Source organism: Poecilia mexicana, unplaced genomic scaffold, assembly GCF_051168715.1.
Source record: "Poecilia mexicana isolate PSO_F unplaced genomic scaffold, ASM5116871v1 scaffold_2, whole genome shotgun sequence".
Taxonomy (NCBI): domain Eukaryota; kingdom Metazoa; phylum Chordata; class Actinopteri; order Cyprinodontiformes; family Poeciliidae; genus Poecilia; species Poecilia mexicana.
The window spans coordinates 34,496,647-34,521,242 of NW_028263371.1; the positions used below are offsets into that span (position 1 = coordinate 34,496,647).

The 24,596-nt window shown below is 38.3% G+C and overlaps 1 protein-coding gene across 1 annotated transcript; it reads left to right on the forward strand.

The window, feature by feature from the left end:
- Positions 1–6,988: 6,988 nt before the first annotated feature.
- Positions 6,989–23,571, forward strand: plcd4a (phospholipase C, delta 4a; the record flags this gene model as incomplete). The annotated part of the gene is made up of 14 exons (XM_088008225.1): positions 6,989–7,205; positions 7,401–7,629; positions 8,469–8,598; positions 8,701–8,932; positions 9,004–9,205; positions 9,546–9,690; positions 11,431–11,583; positions 15,977–16,144; positions 19,158–19,314; positions 19,423–19,539; positions 21,143–21,321; positions 21,429–21,561; positions 22,416–22,565; positions 22,886–23,571. Coding segments are annotated over 14 exons (2,304 nt in total), but the record flags the coding sequence as incomplete, so codon positions are not given.
- Between the last annotated feature and the right edge of the window lie 1,025 nt (positions 23,572–24,596).

Genomic DNA, 24,596 nt, shown 5'->3' on the forward strand with positions numbered 1-24,596 from the left:
ATAAATACTGACATATAGTCAGTCACTGGTCTGCTTGATTGCCCTCCGGACCAGGCCGGAACAAGCAGCATTGGTCCACACGTCTCCCTGACTGGCTGTGCAGTTCTCCCTGAGCATATTTTTGTACGAAATAAATTATTGTTTCTATAGACCCACTCGTCTGTCTCCCATTTTTGTCATTTTTGAGCTGGGCGTGACACCCGTCATAGAGAAAAAAATCTGGGAGTTCACTTTTCAAAGTTATTTGGGTAACACTTTATTTGAAGGGGGGTGAATGAGGCTGCACAGTGGCGCAGTTGGTAGAGTTGTTGCCTTGCAGCAAGAAGGTTCTGGGTTCAATTCCCGGCCCCAGTCTTTCTGCATGGAGTTTGCATGTTCTCCCTGTGCATGGTGGGTTTCCTCCCACAGTCCAAAAACATGACTGTCAGGTTAATTGGCCTCTCCAAATTGCCCCTAGGTGTGTGTGTTGTCCTGCGACAGACTGGCAACCTGTCCAGGGTGACCCCACCTCTCGCCCGGAACGATAGCTGGAGAGGCACCAGCAACCCTCCCGACCGCACTGAGGGACAAGGATGTAAAGAAAATGGATGGATGGGCACTGTCATAAACATGACACCTGTCATGAACATGAATAAGCCTTCATGAACTGGAAATTATGACACTTTTAATACAAAGTTGACATTATTCAAAATATCTTTGTTATGACAACTTGACATTAATCAATAAATCATTACTGATATAAATTTGTTATAAAAGTTTTACTGATTGCACTTTAAAAATTAGGTAACTTTATGTTATTAAAGATAAAGTTTAAACAGTGATGATTTCTTGGTTAATGTCAAGTTGTCATAACAAAGACATTTTGAATAATGTCAACTTTGTATTAAAAGTGTCATAATTTACCGAATGACGCTTTATGACAACAGTCATAAATATTCATGAAGACTTATTCATGTTCATGACAGGTGTTATGTCATGTTTATGACAGTGTTATGACAGTCTTATTCACACACCCCTTCAAATAAAGTGTTACCGTTATTTGCTTATAAATGTCAGAGTTCCAAACTCAATATTTAATTCTTAACATTACATATTTAGTTTGCAAACTAAATGCTTAACCGCAAATAATTTATTTTCCTAAGTATTTAGTTCCAAACTAAATACGTGAGCTAAGTATTCAGTTTTTTAGATTATTAAGCAGAGAGACCCAGAAAAGCAATTAGAAGTTAGAAGGAAATTAGAATTAAGAAAAATTCTTCCAGAACAGGAACATTTAGTTTTTATTTTTTAGAAACTGGAGTACTCATTACTTTCACAAATTTAGAGCACACTAATGATGTGCAGAGAATTACTTATCTACCAACCCAGAAAAGAAGCAGATCAGTGTTTCTCCACCCTGGTCTTCAGCCTCCCTGCTCTGCATGTTTTAGATGTGCCTCTATTCCAGAACAGCTGATTCACATGATTGCATGACCATCAGGTACTACAGAAACCTGTTAATCACCCAGAGATACAATTCAAGTGTGGCAGAAGGGAAGCAACTAAAACATGCAGGACAGGGGGGCCTGAGGACCAGGGTGGAGAAACACTGATCTAGATCAACATTAGATTATTTTTCTTCTTTTGCTCTTTCCTTTGGTTTGTTATTTTGTTTGTATTTCCTTTTATTAATTCATGTAAAGCACTTTATATTGCCTTAATGCTGAAAATGTGCTTTAAACTCTAAATATTTAGTTAATTCACCTTGTGAAATAAATATTTAGTTTGGAACTCTGACATTTATAAATGTGTGCATAACATGATGAAATTATGATTTTGAAAAATGAACACACATTTATTTCTCTGACAGGCTACATTAACCTAAATATTTCTGTTAATTTTTTACTATGTAACTTTACAAACTGCACCATTTTGTTGACATTTAGCAGAAGGGACTATATATCCCATGATGCTTCAGGAGTAGATGCAGAAGGAGAAGAAGACTTTCATTAGAGAAGAAGTCTATTTTTCTGAGCTCCAACATTGTTGTAAATTATAACTATTATGTATAATTCATTCATCCTATTTTATTTTTTCACTAGAGTTCAGCTGACTAATACGTCTGGCTGCTTCTCGTCTTTGGATTAGTTGAGTTTGGAGAAGACATTTAAACTATCTATCAGCATAACACAGCTTTAACACGATGTTTCTAAACCAGCCCTGAGTATGTATGCGTGTGCGTGTGTGTAGGTGTGTGTGTGTACACCTAGTGATTACTTACTTCTTCACTGCTCCTTACCAGGCATGTGCAGAGGGGGGGGGCTGGGGGTGCTTGAGCACCTGCCCTTTTTGCTCCTTGCCCCAAAGTGCCCTTTTGGTCAATATTTTATTTTATTTTTTTTTTTTGGTATCATTATTTTCAAAGCCCTCTTCTGACACATAATAACATGTACTAAAATTATTTTATTTTTTTTGTACAACATAAGGCTTCCGGTCACCTTGTTACCTTTGACCTTTTGCCCGTGACGCATGACGCAGTTGCCTCTCACGCAGTGAGATAAGGCGGCTAACTGGAGCTCAGCATAGCGAACGATCCAGATTACAGAACAGTTTTTGGTGAATTATATATATATATAAACGTTTTTGGTGAATAAAGTGGAGTAGACTTGCTACTTGTCAGATGACGGAAAACGTTGAAAGTATCGTTTCTGCTTCAGCACAGAGTCGCGGTTTAAGCAGAGAGGTAATGAAATACAACAGACACTGACAGGCCTCTGCGTCTGGTTTACTCTGAAGAACTACTGAGGGGAGGAGACAACCAGGTGAGGAAAAACTGTTCTCATCTATCGATTCAGTATTTTTATCATACAGACATTAGGCTGTTGTTGTTGTGCTATTAGCTAGCTGCTAGCTACGACTTTGCTAGCAAAGCTAGATAAATAAAAAGCTTCTTCCCTGTGTACAAGGCACATCGCCCGTCCAAAACTTATCATCTCCATAATGAATATATGTCCGATTTTCTAATTTCCTTTGCTGCATAATGTACATTGCATTTATTCTGGCGTTAAGTAAATGTGTCTTGAAGGAGAATAGCACTTAAATAAAAGTCCAACAAGGATATTCATTTAGAATTAAAAATAACTCGCCCTGAATTACCATGATAGATATAATTTGTCATTAATGAAGGGGAAAAAACTCAACCCAGACTTTAAGTTTAGGGTTCGCAGAGTATGTAGTTAAATTTTTTCCCCAATTATTCAATGGGGAAAAATAAACTAACCTCAGTTAAGTAAAATAAAATTGTAATCAAAACTTTTGGAATTGTAATGATTTCTTTTTTAAAAACAAATTATTTTGTTTAAAAAACTTTTTTTTAATTAAATAACTAATTTTTGTCTTGTGAACTTAAGTTATTTGCCAAACATAAACTTTTATTTGCACACATCAGAAATCCTTTGTTGTGATTTTGGATCCTGCCCATGACGTCATGTGAGAATCACAAGGAAAACTTTGAGTCAAACAAAATCTTAGAATATCAAGAAAAGATTTCTGACATGCACAAATAAGTTTGTTTTGCAAAAAAATTCACTTCATGAGACAAATGTGTGATTTAAGTGTTTAAAAAAGTTGTAAGCAAAACTCAGTAGGCTTTTCCCATAGTGACATGCATTAACAATTCAATTTTTGCTTTTGTTTTTTTCTTTTTTTCTGCAGTTTCACCTTAAAGTTTGATGCAGCTCTGCTTTCCTGAATGGACCATCTTCATCTCCACTGCAGTAAACATGCAGCTCTTTTTTTATAGATTACAGTCACTAAAAGGCTGCATTGTGCCCTTGTTTATATTTTTAATAGTGTAATTCTGTAAAGACAAAATATGTAAATCAGAACTAAACCTCCAGCTCTGATTTACATATCTTGCTAAATTGCGGGTTTGAATATTGCAATACTTTCCTATAACAAAATAGACCTGCAAAAAGAAATTACTAATAAAATATCTTACATATGCATAGTTGTATGCTCTGTATAGAGATTTATCTTAGCTTTGATTGTATATTTCACAATTTTGTAATTTATCATTGTTTATTAAACTCTGAAAGCTGTGTGACTTTGTTGATATTCTGTCCTAGAATGCGGTTAGATGTGCCCTTTTTTTTTTTTTGAGCACCTGCCCTTTTAGTGGTCTGCACGGGCCTGCTCCTTACTCTGGCTTATTTTGGCAAAGAGTTTATTATTATCTAATAATAAGCCTATTCTTTATTTTATAGCCTTCCGGAAAGTTCAATTTTAAACAAATTAAGCAAACTAAATGTGTATAATGGGTAAATTATGTCTTTTGACCTAAATTGAAGGTGATGTTTGGTCCATTTAAGATTATCATGAAGGAGATCTGTCCACTTTTGTCTTGGCTCAGTGTGTGTAATCTGAGGTGTGAAACTGAGCTGAAGCTGTGGATTATTGATGCGTCTCAACCTTAGCAGGGAGCATGGCCGACGCGAGAAAGGAGATTTCAGTCCGATGAGAAGAACCTGCATATGTGTGTGTGAATCATGTATGTAATGACTCCACAGGGAATGCGGATGCTGTAAGCAGGAACTTATGTTCTCGTGGTGCCGTCTGTCCAGTCCTGAAAACTGTGCTGATCAAAATTTGATGAGCAGATCTTAGTAACCTGAGATGGACAGAAAACATGGTGGATCACTGTATGCTGCGGTTCCACTACTCCTGAATGGAAGTAGAGGGGTTGTGTGGTCCTGTAACACTGATCATGTAGCATGACAGGAGCAGCAGGTTTAGTAAAACAGATTGTGATGAAACCTTTAAACCACCACATAATTAATTTCAGTCATTTTCCATAACAACAAACTTGGACTTCCTCTGTACCGGAAATTTGATGTGCATCACGTTTTGGTAAATCCAAACACATTTTCAGACAATTTCCACTAAGTGCAACAGTTAGACAACTTACCAAACAGCCGACTGAACACTGTACCTCTGCTTTGTTGCAGAAGCCAGAGAGAGAGAATAAAAATGAGAGGGAGAGCGAGGGGGGAGGTGGTGGTAGGAGGGGTGACTCTGCTTTCCCATGTTGCTGCACACAGTGCAATGGGACAGCAGCAGAACCACAGGATCAGCTACCCGAATTTAGGAATGATCATCCAACAGGTTAGACACATGTTTAGTTTCTAAAACATTCCTGTTTAAATTTTAAATTCTTATCATATGCTGGGTTTTCTACTTTTGCACATAGACTTGCTAAACTGTGAACAAGTTTCAGTTTTCAGCATTGATGTGTAGACCTCTGATTTCATTTTTAAAAACAAAATTCAAGTTAAGTCTTTAAAGTTTTGAACAGATACTGAGCCAGGATGCTTAGGTGGGCCCCATAAGGGATAAAAGAGAGCAAACAACATGGGTCCTGGAAGGTTTTGCCCGTGGTTTACATGGTGGTCCTACATGGATTCGCCCAGAGGGATCTTCTATCTGGGCGAATGTTGGCAAATTGTTTGCCCTCACCTATCCCATATGGGGCCCACCTAGGTTTGCTGGCTGGGTAACTTTTTTAGTCAAAAGTATCAGGTGAATATAATTAAGTGCTTGATTTTTATGTACAATTGAAACCAAATATTCACATGTAAAAAGTAAAAAGACAAACAGTTTTTCTTACTGTTAGACATTAAATCAGACCAAACGTTTCTTGTTTTAGCTTGTTAGAAATTAGAACCTGAAACTAAACATACACAAAGACGAGAAATGAAAAAAGGTATATCTTCTTTTTCTATCTTCTTTCATTAAATCTAAAAGTTTAGCTATGGGCATAGATTAGAGTAAAAGTCAAAGAAATGCAAAGCCATGCATGTTTATGCGGTTCATTTTTGCAGTGGAATGTCGTATCATCATTTTAGGCTTCGGATCTAGACAGTTGGATCTAGACTTCTGCATGAAACTCCATGTGCAAATGTGCTTTTGTTGCAATTCTGCAGATGATTCAACTTGCAGAGACGACCCGGTGCTGCTCTGGCTCAGTGTTGAGGTCAAGAGTGAAGGTGACAGGGATTTGAGAAGATTAGTCAGCTTAGGCAGCTTTTCAAAAAGTGAATGCAATGAAACACAATGGAGAGGCAAAGCAGCATCCACATCAGCTTTAACCATCCCCCAAAGAGGCACAGGCTGAATAGTCACACTGCAACTGAAGATGAAACACGCAGTGGTGGAACAGAAAACTGAGGTTGCCTCTGTTTTATAGAGCATAAAAGTTATTAATTGTATTAGTTACAAAAGGTGAAAAAACACAAAAGATATGAATAAAATAATGAATTATTTGAAAAATTATCTAAATTAATGTAAAAATAGTCAGTTGATGTGGCTGGGGCGTCTGGTTATGACACCTGCCTGGTGAGGCGTTCAGGTCACGTTTCACTGGGATGAAACACAGAAGCAATTCCTCTGTTAGATTACACACATTACAAAATAGTTTGCATTAAAGAAGTTGGACCTGCTTCCCTGTGCTGCTGGCTTTTATGCTAAAGTACCATCTGAAAAATGCTGCACATAACAACATAGAGTATCAACACAACCAACCAGAACATTTGGTTCTAAACAGAGGCAAGGCTGCCATGCAGTGACTGGTACCACCAGGCTTTTTGACCACCAGCAGGGAAGGTGTGTGAAGTGTCTTGCCCAAGAACACAATGAGAGAGGGAGCGGGGACTGAACTGGCAAACTCCAACCACAGTCACCACCATCACCAACTGTTAATATTTATATGTATTTATAATCTATTACCAAACCCTGTAGAATGTTTTATGAGCTTCATTTATGATCTGTTACTGCCTGTTGTGTTCTTCTACTTAGAAGGCTCTATAAGACAGCAGGAGATGGCTTCCACAGAGAGTGGCCTCCGTAAGTCAAGTCAAACCTCTAGTCCTCACATGATTCTAAAAGAATTATGTTTAACAGTAATGAATTTTATTGACTTCATTTACTAAACTAAGCATTCCTCTGTATGTGAATATTCCCAGGAGGTCTGTCAGTTTATCTTAGCATCTCTGCTTTTCTTTTCTTCTCAGGTATTCAGGGGGATGAAAACCTGCAGTCCATGCTGGTGGGGACAGTTATGAGAAAAATTAAGTCTCGTACTTGGAAAAAACAACGATATTTCAAGCTCCAGGATGACTGCATGACCATCTGGTACAAATCCAAGAAAGCTGGCAAAGCTCACTCCACCTGTAAGAGTCAACAGTTTAGCAATATTGCAGAAGGTTGCAAAAAAGGCAATAGTTATCTTGCTTTAGTCTGGTCATAGCTCTTGATTTTGGATAAAGATAAAGTCAATTTGTGCTTTTATGTTAGGTTCATATTTTTGTATCTATATTACGTCTGTGGTCTATCCATGTGATACTTACACAATGCTTTGTGTACAGTTTCTATGAGGGATGTGGAGGTAGTGCGAGAGGGCCATCAAAGTGAAGTACTTCTCAGCATCGCAGACGAGTTCCCTGCTAACCGATGCTTCACGGTGGTGTTCCATGGTCGGAGAGGGAACTTGGACCTGGTGGCCGAGTCAGCCGAAGAGGCCCAGTCCTGGATCAAAGGCATGAGGAAGCTGATTGAAAACCTGGAAAACATGGGAGAGAGGGAAAAACTAGACCAGTATCCTTTCTTATTTGGGGTTTACTTATAAAGAGTTTCTGCATTTTGCCTCACTGTAAGGTATATTGCCTTACAAGGTCAGCAAATCATTCAGTTCATGAGTTCCAATCACTTCTGTGGTCACAGATGTATAAAATCCAGCATCCTGGCTTGAAGACTTCTTTCAAAAATATTTGAAAGAATGGATTGCTCTCAAGAGTTAAGTGAATTCAAGCATGGCAAGTTGTGCAGTAAATTCAGTAATTAAATGTTGCTTCTAAAAATCCCAGGGCCAACTGGTAGTATCATAGTAAAAAGGAAGCAACGTCAAAATACAGCAATTTCAAAGTTGAAAGGATTGGTTATGTGAAATCCCAGAATTGGAACAAGGCATTCTGATAAACAAATCTGTGTTTGTCAGAAAATTGGTAGAATGATTTTGGAGAAAGGGTGTTTGGTTGATTTCTAGGGGTTGGCGTCAGTGCCTTGTTTCCAGTAACAAGAAATCTAAATATGCTAAAGCATTTTGAGGGATGTTGCACAGTACTATGCTCTTGACTATGTGAGAACTGTTTTATTCCAAATCCAAGTGTGCACCGATGAAGTAAACTCCAAAAAGGAATTGATGTTGGAGTTGTTATGGAGGAACTTGACCTCAACCAAACAGAATACATTTGGACTCAATTAAGGAAGATTGTGAGATCTTGAAAAGTCTTCACAAACCTCACAAATGCTCCCATGGAGGAATAGTTTTCCTTGTAAATTTATAATAATTTCCGAGAGCAATGCTTGGTATACAATTTCCCCAACTAACTGGACAAGAACACAGTGACTGTTGCTTCTTTAAGCACTATTCCCAGATGGATAGGTGACTGGTTCAAAAAGGCTGATAAGAACAACGATGGCAGGATGAACTTCAAGGAAGTGCGAGATCTCCTGAGGATGATGAATGTGGATATGAATGAACACCATGCTCACCGTCTGTTCACAGTGAGAGCCTTTTGATAAAGACCCGCTGTGTGGGTCTGCATTGACTGTGTTTTGGACAGTCATTGCAGACCCACACCCTGATCATTCTTTTCTTTTCAACAGATGGCAGATAAATCACAGACTGGTGCCCTCGAAGGGGATGAGTTTGTCTTGTTCTACAAGATGATAACCCAGAGAGAAGATATTTTGAAAATTTTCCAGGAGTACTCATCTGATGGTCAGAAGTTATCCCAGAGTGACATAGAGGACTTCCTGAGAGAGGAGCAGCTGGAGGATGTTGATATCCAACACCATGCTCAAGAGCTAATTAAATACTATGAGCCCTCAGATACAGGTACATACTCAGGAATACACATTTCCTTTCCCTTACAAACACAGAGCTTATCAGTTCTTGTTTCATTCCAGCGAAACAACTGAAGGCTATGACATTTGATGGCTTCTTGATGTACCTTGGTTCTGCTGAAGGCTCTATCTTCAGTCCAAAGTGCAGGGGCATTTTTCAAGACATGAGTCAGCCACTGTGCCATTACTTCATCTCCTCCTCCCACAACACATATCTGATGGAGGACCAGCTCAGAGGACAAAGCAGTGTGGAAGGATACATCAGGTAGCTCTCAAAAGTCTGATTGTACAAAATGTAGTGTTGGAAGGTGGACAGATTAAAGAAATCTTATTTTAATTGTACATTTGTATCACATGAAGTGTAACAAGATGGTGTGATATTAAAATGAGATGAGATTTATCATAAAATTAGAGTCACAGTGACCTTAACCTTAATTGTCCACCTTTTTTATGAAAGCTTTGACATCTAAATGCTCCAAGTTGATTAATTCTGTTTCATTACTCCGATATTGGGATTAACAGAAGAGATAAGCTCTGCAGTAGAGCATTTTTTTCTGATTTTCATGACTAAGTGGATAAAAGATGGATTTGTCGTCATTGTTTAGGGCTCTCAATCGCGGCTGCAGGTGTGTGGAAGTAGACTGTTGGGATGGTGCCAATGGAGAGCCCATTGTCTATCATGGACATACATTCACCTCTAAGATCCTCTTCAAGGATGTGGTCAATGCAGTGGGAAAATATGCTTTCAAGGTAATGCTATCTGTCATGTATTGTCTTTGATGCAAATATTTGGCAAACTGAAATTATGTTGTGCAAAAATATGGTTTCCTGTAGCTAGGTTAAGGATTTAATGCTACTTCAAACTCATAGCTCCAATTTATAACCCCTTCCCACCCGCATGTATTGTATCCGTCTTACTTTTCTATGATGTATTAAGATATACATCTCTAAGTGAATGGTGTTACAGCATTGCCTTCCAATAAGTCTGATAATGCAGCAAATGTAAAAAGGTTTAAAGTTTTTCACCATATGATGGTGTGGGCTGGAACCACTCTTACTAGAAAAATAAGGTTTGTCAAAACATCTGGGCAACCTCATTCCAGATAGATATTGAAATTAGATTTTGTAAGCACTAAGCACTTTGTATTGCCTTGTTGCTGAAAATTTGCTATATAAATAAATTACCTTTACCTTTGTAATCAGTAATCTCATATATTCGTAGTCTGGGACAAAAAATGAACACGATTTGTCATCGTGTTAATTTTCACCCCCACTAAATGGGGTTTATCACAAACTACCTCCAGAATTTAGGAGAAAAGACGATGGAAAGCCCATTCAACACTTATGAATTCAGCTAGGGTGTGCCAGAGTGACAAATGCAACCACATTGACTGACTTCCAACAAATGCTGGTTGAGGAATGGTTGGTCATCACCCAGCAGTGGGTAACCAACGTGGTGACCAGCATGAGTATGAGGTTCCAGGTCGAGTTATATTTGATATATGCAGCATTATTTTCATAAACTGAAGACTGACAATTTGTTGACTTAGTTGTGCTATGAAAAGGCAGTATATGGCTGGAAAACACATTATACTAATACTTACCTTAAACTAATAAATTGTTAAATTGATAATATGTCAATCTGTAATCATCCAAACTAATAAACAATACTAATTGACTTAAAAGCAGAATATACACTGTTTTTTTACCTTTGACGGACAAGAGAGGGTAAAGCTGTGCAATGACACACAACAGATTAAGAGAAAGCACTGGCCAGAAAAAAAAGCTAGCAGAATCATATTCATGTCAAACAGTATTTCAATCCAGCAGAACATGCTGGCTATGTGACCGATTGTGTTTCAATGTTCAGGCCTTACAGTGAACAAGACAATGTTTTGCATAGTTCATGGGTGGAGTTCACAGATTTGAGAACATGGAATTGAACAATGCTGTTTTTCAAGCAATGAGAGTACTTAGCTCACCCTAACATTATTAAACTGTATTCTGTTTGAGTGTGAATGAAAGTTTGTCTTTGCATTTTTTTGAGGTAAATATTTCACTGAAAAAGAATAGGATCATTTCTTTTGAGGGCTTAGTTTCTGTGTATCTTAGTGTGCTGAGTGAATAAGTGTGCATGGATATCCTGTTTTGGTCACAAGGTTCTTCCTTTATGCCACCTTGTCTTCACATTTACTGATTGGTCAAACTCAAACCTTTAAATGATAACGCTACAATGAGTGTTTTTTCCTATAATGAGTGTTCAAACTGAATTTAGAGCTAGTCTATGTTAAGAAGCAGCTAGCAAAGAACTAGCTGTGCTAGCTGCTAGTTAGCTTAACAGCTAACTCCTGAATAGTATTTTATACCTATAGAGTTAGCTGTTAAGGAGCAGCTTGGAAATTTAGCTTGGGAAAGGTCTATAATTTATAATTTATGGATCTGCTCTCCTTCTTTTGCACTCTATGCTTCCCCATCTTTTCCCTTCTCCAGATATCAGAATATCCAGTTATCCTGTCAATCGAGAACCACTGCAGTGTTGACCAGCAGAGAGTCATGGCCCAACACCTCAAACACATTCTTGGTGACAAGTTGCTTAGAGGAATGTTGGATGGCAGGGCCCCAGTAGGGCTTCCATCTCCTGAGGTGAGCTATCTGTCTCTGTTGTTTAGGAAGATTTTAGGCAGAGTAGATGTTCCATGGCTGGGCATTTAAAGGTGTAACTGCAAGATAGTGCATGGATAGTGTGTTGGTGTAGTCTAGTTCAAACAGAAATAGTGTAATCTATTCTACTTTCTGTGTAATCAAAATTTTAACTTGCCTATCTGAGAGCATAGGATATATGCAACTAACCCAGGTTTTTGCTAAAGCGGGTTGGTTCATTTGTTTTGTTTGTTTCCTTAGTTTATTGTTTATTGCAAGTCAGTAAGAAATCAAATACAACACAATATAATGTAATTTCTTTAAACCTGATTAGAAAAGAGAACTAAATACAGAAAGAAACAAATATTTAAGTTTTATTTAAATTTAGAGATAATTTGTTCATATCTATCCATGACTTTAGCTTAAATTGTTTATTATTTATATTATGCATTAAAATCCCTATAACTATCACTAGTGTAGAATATGGTGGTGTCATCCTAAAATATTAATTATTCCTAATTATTCAGATACATCAAATACATCATTGATATCTATATCAAACAAATATGGACCCAATAACAGATTTGACACTGTAATACTAAATTACATCTTTATAATTGTTGCTACTAGTTTCACTTTACTTGAGGTAACAGTTAGTATTAATGACACTGTAATGACACTTAATGACATATTCATAACTGTTACTTGTTTCACATCAAGTTCCATTTATTGTGCTACTTGTACTAAGAAGTAGCATAATAGATCATGTCAGGTCATGATTTCTTGGTTAATGTCAAGTTGTCATAACAAAGACATTTTGAATAATGTCAACTTTGTATTAAAAGTGTCATAATTTACCGAATGACGCTTTATGACAACAGTCATAAATATTCATGAAGACTTATTGATGTTCATGACAGGTGTTATGTCATGTTTATGACAGTGTCATGACAGTCTTATTCAACCCCCTTCAAATAAAGTGTCACCATTTTTTTTATTGTATGTCAATTTAAAAATATCAAAAAATATATCAAATCCACAATCCACAAATGTTCTATACTATAAACAGTATTCCAGTCCTGTTCTGTTAAGTCATGATAAAGTAACTTAATAGTACATGTTTGTATGGATTTTTGAGAAGTTTTATGGTAATTACAGTTGTCATCATATTATGCAATGACACAAAGATGGTCAGTTATGTCACAAATCATAGGCCACTGATATTTATAGACTCCATAATTCACTGAAATCAGTTCTTGGGAATGTTTCAGGATAGTTTTATCCCAGAAGTGGTATCAGGTTTTTTTTTGTCAAAGCTTTACTAGGAGCTTATAAACATACTTCTCTAGTCACATATCAGAGAGATTGTTACAGCAAACAGTAATTCTTAGCTTTACCATGAAATTGGCGAGTTTTCCAGGTGATCTTGTCTATATTTAAAATTGATCCTCTAACAATTTAATCTCCTAAGGCAGAGGTTCCCAAACTTTGGGGCGCGCCCCCTAGGGGGGGGCGCCATGCCAATTCAGGGGGGGCGCAGGAAACCGTCTGGATGGAACAAAAAAAAAAAACAAAACATGAACACTGTATGCGCTGGGTTTTTACCTTAGAATGGCCAACTCTCTGTTATTCCTGTCAATTTGATACAGTAGAGGCTTCCACACTTCCCATATCTGTGTCCTCTGTCACTTTTATCAGCAGTTAAAACTGTTTAATCCGTTGTTAACATGTTGTAACCTGTTTTTCCGAGCCGCCTTTAAACGCAACATGAGCGCTACTACGCTCGCGCTGGGTTTCCACCTGTGAAGGAGACCTGCTGCTGCTGTGCAGAGATACACAGGTGTGTTAGAATCATGGCAGCAAACCAGCAAAACGCAAAGAACTTTTCACAGTTTTTCCCTCGAACAAACAGACTGTTGAGTAAAGCTGTTGGATGCTGGTAATGTTAGCTAAAAGATGACTAGCTAGCTAATATCAATTCAGCACCTTAAACTTGTTAACAAGTAGCTTGTAGGCTACTGGTGTTGTTGTCTATGTTGCCCCCCAAAAAGTTGATTCCCCCCCTTGTTCGTCTGGAGCCGGGGCTGAGTATAACAGGGAGTCTCTAAGAATCCACCCCCTTCGCTCACACACATCGTTCAACCAGACAGCTATTTGTAAGCCCAGAAATAGTTTGGGAACCACTGTCCTAAGGTAAAGTAAGGTAATCTTATTTATATCGCACATTTTGAGCAACAGGGCAATTCAAAGTGCTTTACATGAATTAAAAGGAAATACAAGCAGCATTTGTAAAATGTTATACAAATAGCATTTTCCTCTAAATACAACAAGAATTAAAGCTGCAAGCAGCCTCGAGCGGCCCTAGCAGCTCAGCGCCGCTCCGGCCTATTGGCCACCACGGGGGTCCAAGCACCGCCGCCCACCAGCCACCGCAGATGCTCTCACGCAGCTCCTGCACCCGTCCGCCAGGCCGTACTCATCGATGAGTTCTGCAGTGCTCCTCGACGATGCACCAAAAATCTGGTGCAGATGGGCCGATGTAGCGAGGAGATATAACTGATTGAATAACCTAGGGGGCGCGGTGGAGTCACATTACAATTCAAGGCTGTTGGGCTCTTTAGCGGTGAATAAAGGTCATACATCTCCAGTTTGGTGCCAATCGGATGCTCCATGTTTGATTTAGAGACAACCATATGCAGATGGCGAGAGACTACAACTTGGCATTTTGCCACTTACATGATTCAGCCAGCATTGACAGAGTTCATCATCATGTCATTTTATGTCAGTTGGCACAGGATTAAACCCATATGAATCATAGAGTAAATGTAAGACATACAGTAGAAAAAACAGGTGTCTTCCTGTCGGAAGTGGGCAGGGCTAAGATGATGTCATCAATTGACCACCTAAATGTTATGAGGGCTGGTCTGTAGTCAGACATAGGAAGTCTTATGGAGCTGTGACCTTCTATGTGGAAGTTATCGCATCTTGATGTTTTATGGCGAATAGTCAAAGTTTTGCACTTAGCCACCACCACATGCTTTGATGTACAAAAAATCCTGTGATAACTTTTGACCTTTCATGTCTCAAGAGTGTGCTGAGTGAGTTTGAAGTCTGTATCTCAAAAGTTGTAGTAGGAGTTCGATCACATGCGACGTCTCTGAAAAACAGGAAATTGCAGCTTTTATCCAAAATGGCTGACTTCCTGTGGGGTTTGGACCATGGCTCCAAGAGACTTTTTTGTAGGGCCTGACAAGATACATATGTGTACCAAGTTTCATAATTCTGAGATAAAACATGGCTTGGGGCTGAGCATTTAAAATATTCTAGGGGGTGCTGTTGTGACATTAGGCCACGCCCACCAAATATTTTTATGGATTCCTGTCTGGGGGCCGATAAGGATCCGACCTAGTGAGTTTGGTTCAGCTCGGCTTGAAACTGTGGAATTGACGGCCAAACATATGGCGACGGTGTTATGGGTCACTTCACCACGCCCAACTATTCCATTGAAAACAAACAGGGTTGTAATCCACAACACACCAACATGTCTTCTGTCTCTGGACACAGTTTGATGTTGATTAGGTCAAAGGGATCAGATAGTGACCGTTCACAGTAAAATATAACTCTTCCTGTTCTCAGGGGGCATGGCCTAAGTGATGTCATCATTTGACCATTGGGAATTGTAGGGCACCCGATGACGATCAATCACTGAAAGTTTGGTGCCTCTGTGAGTTTTTGTGTAAGTTATAATAGCTTTGTGTTTCATTGCGAATAGGTGAACTTTGACCCCAGGAAACCACCCTTTAGCAGGCACGAGGGTTATCAAAGGTTTGCGTTATCAAACGCAAACCTTTGATAACTTTTAATCGGCCATGCCTTATGTACCAACTGACCAAGTTTGAAGCTGATCGATCGAAATCCCTAGGAAGAGTTCGATCAAATGCGAAGGCTGTAAATGGCCAATATGGGGTCAAAATCGCAAATTCAATCCAAAATGGCCAACATCCTGTCATACTTGCACTATGACATTAATTGTAAATTCTCAGCGTGTTGGGGAGCTCTACAAGTGTACCACATTTCAAGTCTCTATGATGAAGTAAGTTAATAGGAAAGGGTCTTTTGAAAGTTGCTAGGTGGCGCCGTTGAGCCGATTCTTTTGCGATTTTTGCGTTGACCTTAAAATACGTAAATTTTTCATAGTCTCGACGCGTCCGTCAAGTTTGGTGAGTTTTTGAATATGATAAAGCCTCCAAAAAGCCAATTTACTTTACGGAAGCATAATAATTTACAGCACAATTTCAATAGGCCTTCGCAGCGCTTAGCTGCTCGGGCCTAATTATTGCAGGCACTGCTTACAAATAACACCAGAGTTCATGTCTCAGTATTGTATCTTTTTCAGGAACTTAAAGGGAAGATTCTTCTGAAAGCAAAAAAAATTGGTAGTTTAGAGGAAACACTCAATGGGACTGTTGAAGACTCGCTGACGGGAGAGGTCAGTGATGAAGATGAAGTAGCAGAAATAGACGAAGATATTCTACATCGTGAGAGTATCCGGCGCAGAGTGAAGGTGGGTTTGCTCACCTGTTCAGTTTCTGTGTCTTAGACCCAAACTGTCTTTTACACAATCTGATAATCCTGGCTCATCTACTCTCAGAACCATCTGTTTTATTAGATTTTAAGCCGCTGTTGAGCTTTTAATCAGGAAGTGGCATGTGATGAATGAATTAAACGTTTAATAGATTAAGGTAGTCCCCAATATATTCACCCTGTTTCGATAAAGGACGTCAAAATAATTGATTGCTGTCTGGCCCATTATATTTCCTGGACTATTTTAACGTTTTCTATAATTTTAGGATTTATGCAGGACATTGACTGTATTCACATACGAATATGAAAGTGAAGACTAAAGCCCATGGAGTTCCTTGTAAACCCATCTGTAGCAATTGGAATTTCCCTCATCTTGTCTTCAAATTTAAATTCTTGTAACAATAATAAACCTCAGTGGATTTTATTGAAGGTTAAAGTGATTATAACTAAATCACACTTTTTCAGAGCAATTTACACAAATGAAAGTGTGAAAAGTCAGGCATTCATTTATATATAATATAATATAATTAATATAACATAGTATTATATAATGTATTATATTTATATTTATATTCATTTATATAAATAAAAATGAATGCTAGACTTTTCACATGTTTCACACAGTAGCATCATGCTAAAGTTCTTCTGAAGGAACACAAAAACTTGTCAGAACTGACACAGCTAAATCCAGGAGAATCTTTGAAAGCATAAAGTTTTACATTAAACCAAGTTCTATTGTTGCATTTAATTATAAATATTATTTCCACATTGGACCTGGGGGAAAACAACAACAACCTACTCAGCATCCATTGGTGAGTGGACTATTGATTAGTCATAATCTCTGTGCTACAAATAAGTGGGGGTAGAGTTTGCGGGGTGTGAGAGGCAGGACAGACACCCATACATATACACAGACTCATAACTAGAGACAATATAAAGCAACCAGTGTTAACCCAAAAGTCAAGTTTGTAGACTGTGGCAGGGAGGCTCAGACCTCATGCTGGGATTCTTTCTTGCAAGGAAGCAGCATGAACCACTATGCCACTTGGTTACCCCTTTTATCCTTTCATAAAAAATAAAAACGGTTTGAAAAGCAGGGAACAGAGACAGGCTGTTACATGATGTGATCAACTTGCACACTGATGACCCACAGAGTCATGAGTGTTCTGCTGGAGTACAGCAGAACCAGCTTACCTTCTCTAAAAGTTTGTAAGTTGGAATAACAGTGCTAAAAAAGCATAGTATAATATTCAGTTCTTGAATCTCTTATTTTATCTTTAGGTTCTCTACTGGAAAGAACTGTGCCTCTTTGAGTCCCAAACTCACTCACTCACTCAATTTGTTTTGTTAAACTTTGGGTTAATGCATCTATTTCAGTGGACACAAACCCACTGAGCACTCACAGTCCTGTTTGGTAAAAAGCATCAGAACAAAACATGAACTTCTACTGAGACTTGTTAGCACATTCATCAGAGGTGAGGCTTTTGACAGTGACATAAGCTCCCCTGTGCAGAGACACAGACACCTAAACCATGAACAGAGGTTCATGGTTTAGGTGTCTGTGTCTCTGTCTTATAGACAGGTGAAGGTGATAGTGCCAGCGGAGGGCAGGAATGCCCTCACAGATTGGCTTTCATGTGAAAGCAACCAGGAAGGCAGCATACAGAGGTGCTCCGACAGTCTCACTGTGCAGAACCTTTGATCTGAGCAGCCATGACAGGAACCATGCCGACATGCCTCCTTCACATTGCAGTGGGGTATCACTTCCACTCACCATGGGATTTGTTTTCAGCACAAGGGTTCACGATATCATGTGGTTGACTGAAATAACAGTCAGGTGATGTTAATGCACAGCTAGTTCGTGGGTATAATAGAAAGACCTCATGCTGTGAGAGCGATAAAACTTCAAAGTTGGGACATCAGACAGGTGGCTTTGTGACATAAATATTCACATTAGGTTGAACAAACTGGACCTTTATAGGGCAATGTTTCTCAGAATCCAGAACTAAGTCTGACAGAGAATTTGCAGAACTCACTTGAAGAAGGTTGTGGACTAGAGATGCCTGACAATCTGGTTTTGTTTTTGAAGGAGTAGTGGACAGATACTACCAAGCCAAGAACAGAGAAGTTTACACACTCCTGCCAAAAAAGGCTGAAACATAAAAACTAAATCAAAAAGTGTTTCAGCCAAGTATTTGTTTAATGACGGGAACATGTATGGGTTATTCACATTTCCCCTCCAGATTTGCTTCTTATTGAGTTGAACAGTACAAGATGAGCTGCAATGGCTGCTTGTACGTTTCAGTTAAAACAACTATAGAATTTCAGTTTCTTCTTATTTACATTTATTAGCTTGGTTTTTAGCTGACAACGTTTCTGTCCACCATGTGCTCTTGTGCATTTGTCAATGAAGTAAAGAAATATTTACAACAAAAAGCCTTATGAAAGGTGAACTTTACTTTTCTCTTTCAGCAGATATCAAAACATTTCTTAAGTTTTGCACAGCACTCCACTAAAGATCAAAACACTGGATGGAACCAGGCTAACTACTTTACATCCATTTTATTTCTGATCTGTCACGCTGCGCTTCACACATCATTTTTCAGTATTTCCACTAGATGGCGTTTTCACATAAAAACATACTAAAAGCTGATCTTTTCCTATTAAGAAAATATCTAAATATACAAAAAGTATATAATAATCATACTCAATAATGAGTAATGTCACAAAATGACAATTTTGACTCTTACATAAATGTTTCCATATGTGGAAAGTTTGTAAATAATTTAGTTAAATTTCAAACACCTGGCATTTTAACTGTGATATGTAGACCAATGACAGCGGGCCACTGCTCACAAAAGGGGTCGTGCTTTCCTCCCTTTGTGAGCAACACAGTGATTAAAAGCCATATATTTTTCTCTCTGCTATCAAAGTAAAAGTAAGCTGTGATTTACTGTTACAGTTGTATTTCTATCATTTGTTTCTGTCCATAGAAGTCAAAGCAGCGTTTGTCTAAAGAGCTGTCAGACTGTGTGGTCTACTGCAAGAGTGTCCACTTCAGGAGCTTCAAACATGCCCGTATCCACTCCAAGTTCTATGAAGTGGCCTCTTTTACAGAGTCCAAAGCTCGCAAGCTCCTACGAGAGGCTGGTTAGTTCCATCCATCCATCATAAATATCATACATTTTCATATTTAGCATTAATGTCTGCACAAAATATCTTTGTGTTGTGAATTGCACTGGATCATTTCCTTTCCAGGAGCAGAGTTTGTGCACCATAATGCCCGGCAACTGACCAGGGTATATCCCACTGGCTTCCGAACTGACTCTTCCAATTTCAATCCCCAGGAAATGTGGAATGCTGGGTGCCAAATAGGTGACTACAACCGAAAGTTTACTGGTTCTAATCAGACAAATCACACAATGTGCTCTGCCTCCTATGTATTTCCTTATGGCTGAACTGGTTGCAATTTTGTATGCTGATATCTTCTGAAGGGCTTTTATTCCTAGGGTTCTGCACCAAGGTCTTGTGAAGTATGCACAAGAACTGGCCTTTAAAGGGATCTTAAAGGGATCCACAATTAATTGAACACGTTGGCCTAAAAATAGCTGTTGTTTGTGATGTGTGAAAAAACTCATAATTATTATTTTTTTAAATTTGTATCTTTTGTTATGTTTTTCACCCATGAAGGTCACCATTGTTTCACCTGTGCAATGCATGATAGGTTGATGATGTAGTTGGGACCATTCTGTAATGGAATCTACAGAGCAAACGCAAAAAGGCTAATTTTTCCAGACTGGCTGTTTATCATGTTGCTTTTGACCAGTGTAAATTTAGACAGTATCACAATGTGTCGCTGTTGGCTGTAATTTGAAAAAAAAAGGGGAAAAAAAGGAATAGTCAGGTGAGTTTTCTCACTTAAAAAAAAGACAAGTGCAGGACAGAGCCGAACACAACTTCCCAAGGACTTACATTTATGTCCTCAACATTTTTCTCCAGAAGATTTTGAATAATTTGTTCAAGTATCTGGCTACCAAGAGAAAGTTGCTGGGCAAAACAGGAAAGCCAGGCAGCATTGGGAACTCTTTTAAATGCTAACGGAGCTATTGCTACTGCCACTGGTACCAAATGTAAAACCACCGACCCGACACTGGACTAACGACTGGACCCTAAACAGCTGTTACCGGACTGGACGTAGAGCTACTTACCCGATCACAGTCCGATCAGAGGTATGTGCCATACATTGTTTCATTTATGAAGCTGAAGGTGACGGCAGCAGCACAAACACCAGCTCCTTCTGCCAACTCTTTCTTCTTCCTCCGTTTGGTCTTCTCATCTCCATCACCTACATTTCCATGGATTTCAACGCTCTGGTTAAAATTGAAAACGCTTAATGACTTTACTCATTGCTGTTTTGACTGGACGGAGTTGGTGCAAACAGACCAAGCATACATCATTTACCCAGAATGCATTGCAGTGTAAACTACATGGCAACATCGGTGTGACAATATTTTATTCAAATGAATAAAAACTAAACAGCCTACAGTATTACTGTATTGTTTTCACATCTAAAAATATATTTCTGAAATAAATCTATTGTTACAACTAATGCATACATCATCGTTATGAAGCAGACATTTTTCAACATTGTAGTACAAATTTTATGTCTAGTGTTAAATACAAACTAAATCCTGATAATTGCCCACAATTATCAGGATTTCCCACAAAAATGTTTCAAATATGTACTTGGAAACATTTTTTTTTTTAATTAAAGAACTTTGTCATTCCAAGGAGATATCTTGTAAATATATCTAAGAACAACAAAACTCACTGATTTTGGGGGCAACAAATCAGAATTAATCGAAAATGTTGGTCATGACGGCCCAGTTCCACCTGGTGGTCGGTTTGGATCAGTTTTATGTAATGGACTGAGAATTATAATGAGTAACAGCATACATTTCGTCACTTTTCCACCCAGTTGCACTGAATTTCCAGACAGCTGGGGAGGGGATGGATTTAAATGATGGTCTGTTCAGTCAGAATGGCCGCTGTGGCTACGTCCTGAAGCCAGCCTTCATGAGAGACAAAAACGACAGGTTTGACCCTGACCTGCCTCAGAAACGAGATGACTACCAACCCATCGTCCTCACCATTCAGGTATAACCCACCTAAAAGAAACAATGATTTTTGTTCTCAGGAGTTGGCTTCATAGGCTGGACTGAATCCTGCATTGACTGCATGTGTTTTACTGCCCTTTCATAAAGGTGATAAGTGGCCAGCAGTTGCCTAAAGTCAACATCAAAGAGGATTCTATAGTGGATCCTCTAGTCAGAGTGGAGATCCATGGAGTTCTGATGGACCAGGCCAAACAGGAAACCAGACACATTGAAAACAACGGTATGACATGTTGAGCTCTGCACTGTTCATATTCCAGTGTGCACCATTTACATGACCCTTCTGCTAGAAATTCAGAACTATGTATTCGTTAGAAGAGCACCACATTGTATTTTCTTTACGTCTGTATATTTCATAAGAACATGTCATTAAAAAAAAAAAACAGAAAGGAAAAAAACAAAATTGATATATTGAGCAAACTTTTCTGATTGGAGCTTCTCCTGCATTCAAACTAATTGGAAAATAAGTAAAAAAAACAATTTTCATTACAGTCTAAACGCAAAATCCTGTAAAGTTCTTCAAAGCCTATGGACTTGTTCACACTTTGTGTTTTACCTTTAATATGTGATAGAACATCGCAAAGCAGTCCATAATTATAACTGGGTTGAAAGTGGCTGATATCTAGTGAACATCTGTTAACATCAGTTTTCAATTCTTGCCACAGATTCTCTGTTGAAGTTAGGTCTGGACTTTGGTTAAGCCATGCTTTGTACCTCCGAGACCTTCAAGAAGCAGGAGGATTTACACTCAGAATACATCACACACACGGACTCTGTTTACTATAGTTGACGACTGGCGGTAATTGGTTGGATTTTACTCCAAGGTATCATCGTAAAGGGAACTAATTACACATTGTATTGGTAAAATAATAGTTGAAAATCTCGTATCAAGTTCTTTCCAATTTGTGTTGGTTGGACACATAAAAATCATTGAAGTTTGTGCTTTTAATCCAACAAAAAGTCTAAACAGAAAAGATGTGAATACTTTTATTAGGTCCTGTTTGTGTGATAAGACTTTTTTTCCTCACAAGCTGAGTGATATGTGTTACAGAAGATACCAGTTGATTTGTTTTCCAGGATTCAATCCCCTGTGGAATGATACTCTTCGCTTCACCATCCACACACCCGAGCTGGCTCTGGTCCGCTTTGTGGTGGAAGACTACGACAAGACATCCAAAAACGACTTTGTGGGGCAATTTACACTCCCACTCAGCTGCATGCAAAAAGGTAGATCTTTTTGATCTTTTTTAATCACCTTGTTCTATTCTTCCTCTTAAATTGAAGAACAAAAGGAGGATGCGTTACCATCAAATGTGTTGTATAAAAAATTCCAATGTTATTTTTCCACCATTTTTTCCAATATTTGATCATGAAAAGGATTTCAAACAGAGAATAATAAAGGAGACAAAGTACGGTCCAACTGAAGGGTTATTAAACGCAGTTATTATTCCTAAAGATGGATGTTTAAAACAACTTAAGTGTTTCTGTCAAACAGCTGTTTCCACTCCTGCTACCTAATGTTCGTGGTTTGGTTCTGTGTTCTTTAGGTTATCGTCACATTCACCTTTTGTCCAGAGACGGAACCAGGATTTCTCCCTCATCCTTGTTTGTTCATGTCAGGATCACAGATCTGGAATGACCTGAACAGATGTTCTGCAAAGAACAACCTTCCACATTGTATTTAATAATGGGAGTCCATTTATATTTGTCTCATAAAGCATTAGATTAAATGTTAGTATTGCAATATTCTTATTTGAAGTAAATGGAAATGTTATGCCAAATGAGAAGAGATTCTAAAGAGCTGATGCAAGGATGGCTGCTCTCTGTCTGTGTGTGTGTGTGTGTGTGTGTGTGTGTGTGTGTGTGTGTGTGTGTGTGTGTGTGTGCGTGTGTGCGTGTGTGTGCGTGTGTGCGGGTGTGTGTTGGGTTGTTAGTGACTGCATGCATGTGCATTTCTGCTACTATTGTGCTGTAGTGGAGAATGTGCCACCAGATATTAGTCAGGAAATTCAGTCCCTTGCTTTGTGTAGTCATCTGTATTCCTCCTGTCGTCAGTTTGGCTCCTACAGTCATGTCACCCATGATGGAAAATCATGATGGAGTTCTTACACACAGTTTCGGTGGACAGCCTTTTCCCACCTTCTCTTTGAAGCATGTTGGTCTGAGTTGAAGATGAAGTGAGGAACTCCTCACAGTTCAGTGTATGTATATAATAAATAATTGTGTGAATTTATTTTTGTATTTATACCATGATATTTATAGCAAACTGTAAACCGTTTTTGTATTGGACATATTTTCAATGAGCACAATCAGGAAGAAATAAAAGACTTTCATTGAATAGTTCCTTTTCTTTAAAAGGTGGACTACAAATTTGATCATCCCTCATGATGTCACTGTTATCTTGGTTAATCCAACAGGGCTTGAAATCTCTCAAACAGTTCTGGGTGACAGTCAGACCCTGAGTCTGAGTGAGTTTCAGCTGCTGAACTTTATAAAAAAAGAATTAAATATCCTTTCAAATCCTAATGCAGAAATCACTATTCTCCATATTCCTGCTACAATGTAGCTAATTCAAACATCAACATTCACATGATGCTGGCAAAGAGCTCAAACTTGCAAGAAACCTTAAAATTACCTGTTCACAAGTTGGAACAGGTAATTCCAACTTGTGAACAGTTGGAATTATGGACTACTTACACAGTCCATGAGACAAACTGTGTTGTAACTATAAACTATAAAGAACCTCAAATTTTGTGTTCCAGTTTACATTTTAAATTCAGCTTGTTGTTTGTAGCAGAAATTTGAACTTCTGGTCCAAGAAGACAATTTAATATTCTTTTGGTATCTCAACAGAAAACATAAATGGAAAACGTTCCAGATGCTTGTGAACTAAAACATTCTTCAAAATTATTATTATTATTATTATTATTATTATTATTATTATTATTATTATTATTATTAGTAGTAGTAGTAGTAATGTTACACATTCTGCCCTGTGACATTTTATGCTGGGTATGCGGAACGTTTTTAATTTGTTTCCTAACGACGGAGCAAACCGTGGCACAATTAGTGTCAAGTTGAACTTAACACAACACTTCCGTTAAATATCGTCAAAATAAAAGATTTGTGCTTTCTGTTACGGTTTTAGTAACTTTCTCGTTTCCAACTCATGTTGCTAAACAACTATTATTCACTCTGAAACCGTCAGTAATGAATTTAGCCAATGTTCATATACCAAAAGAATATTAAATTGAATTA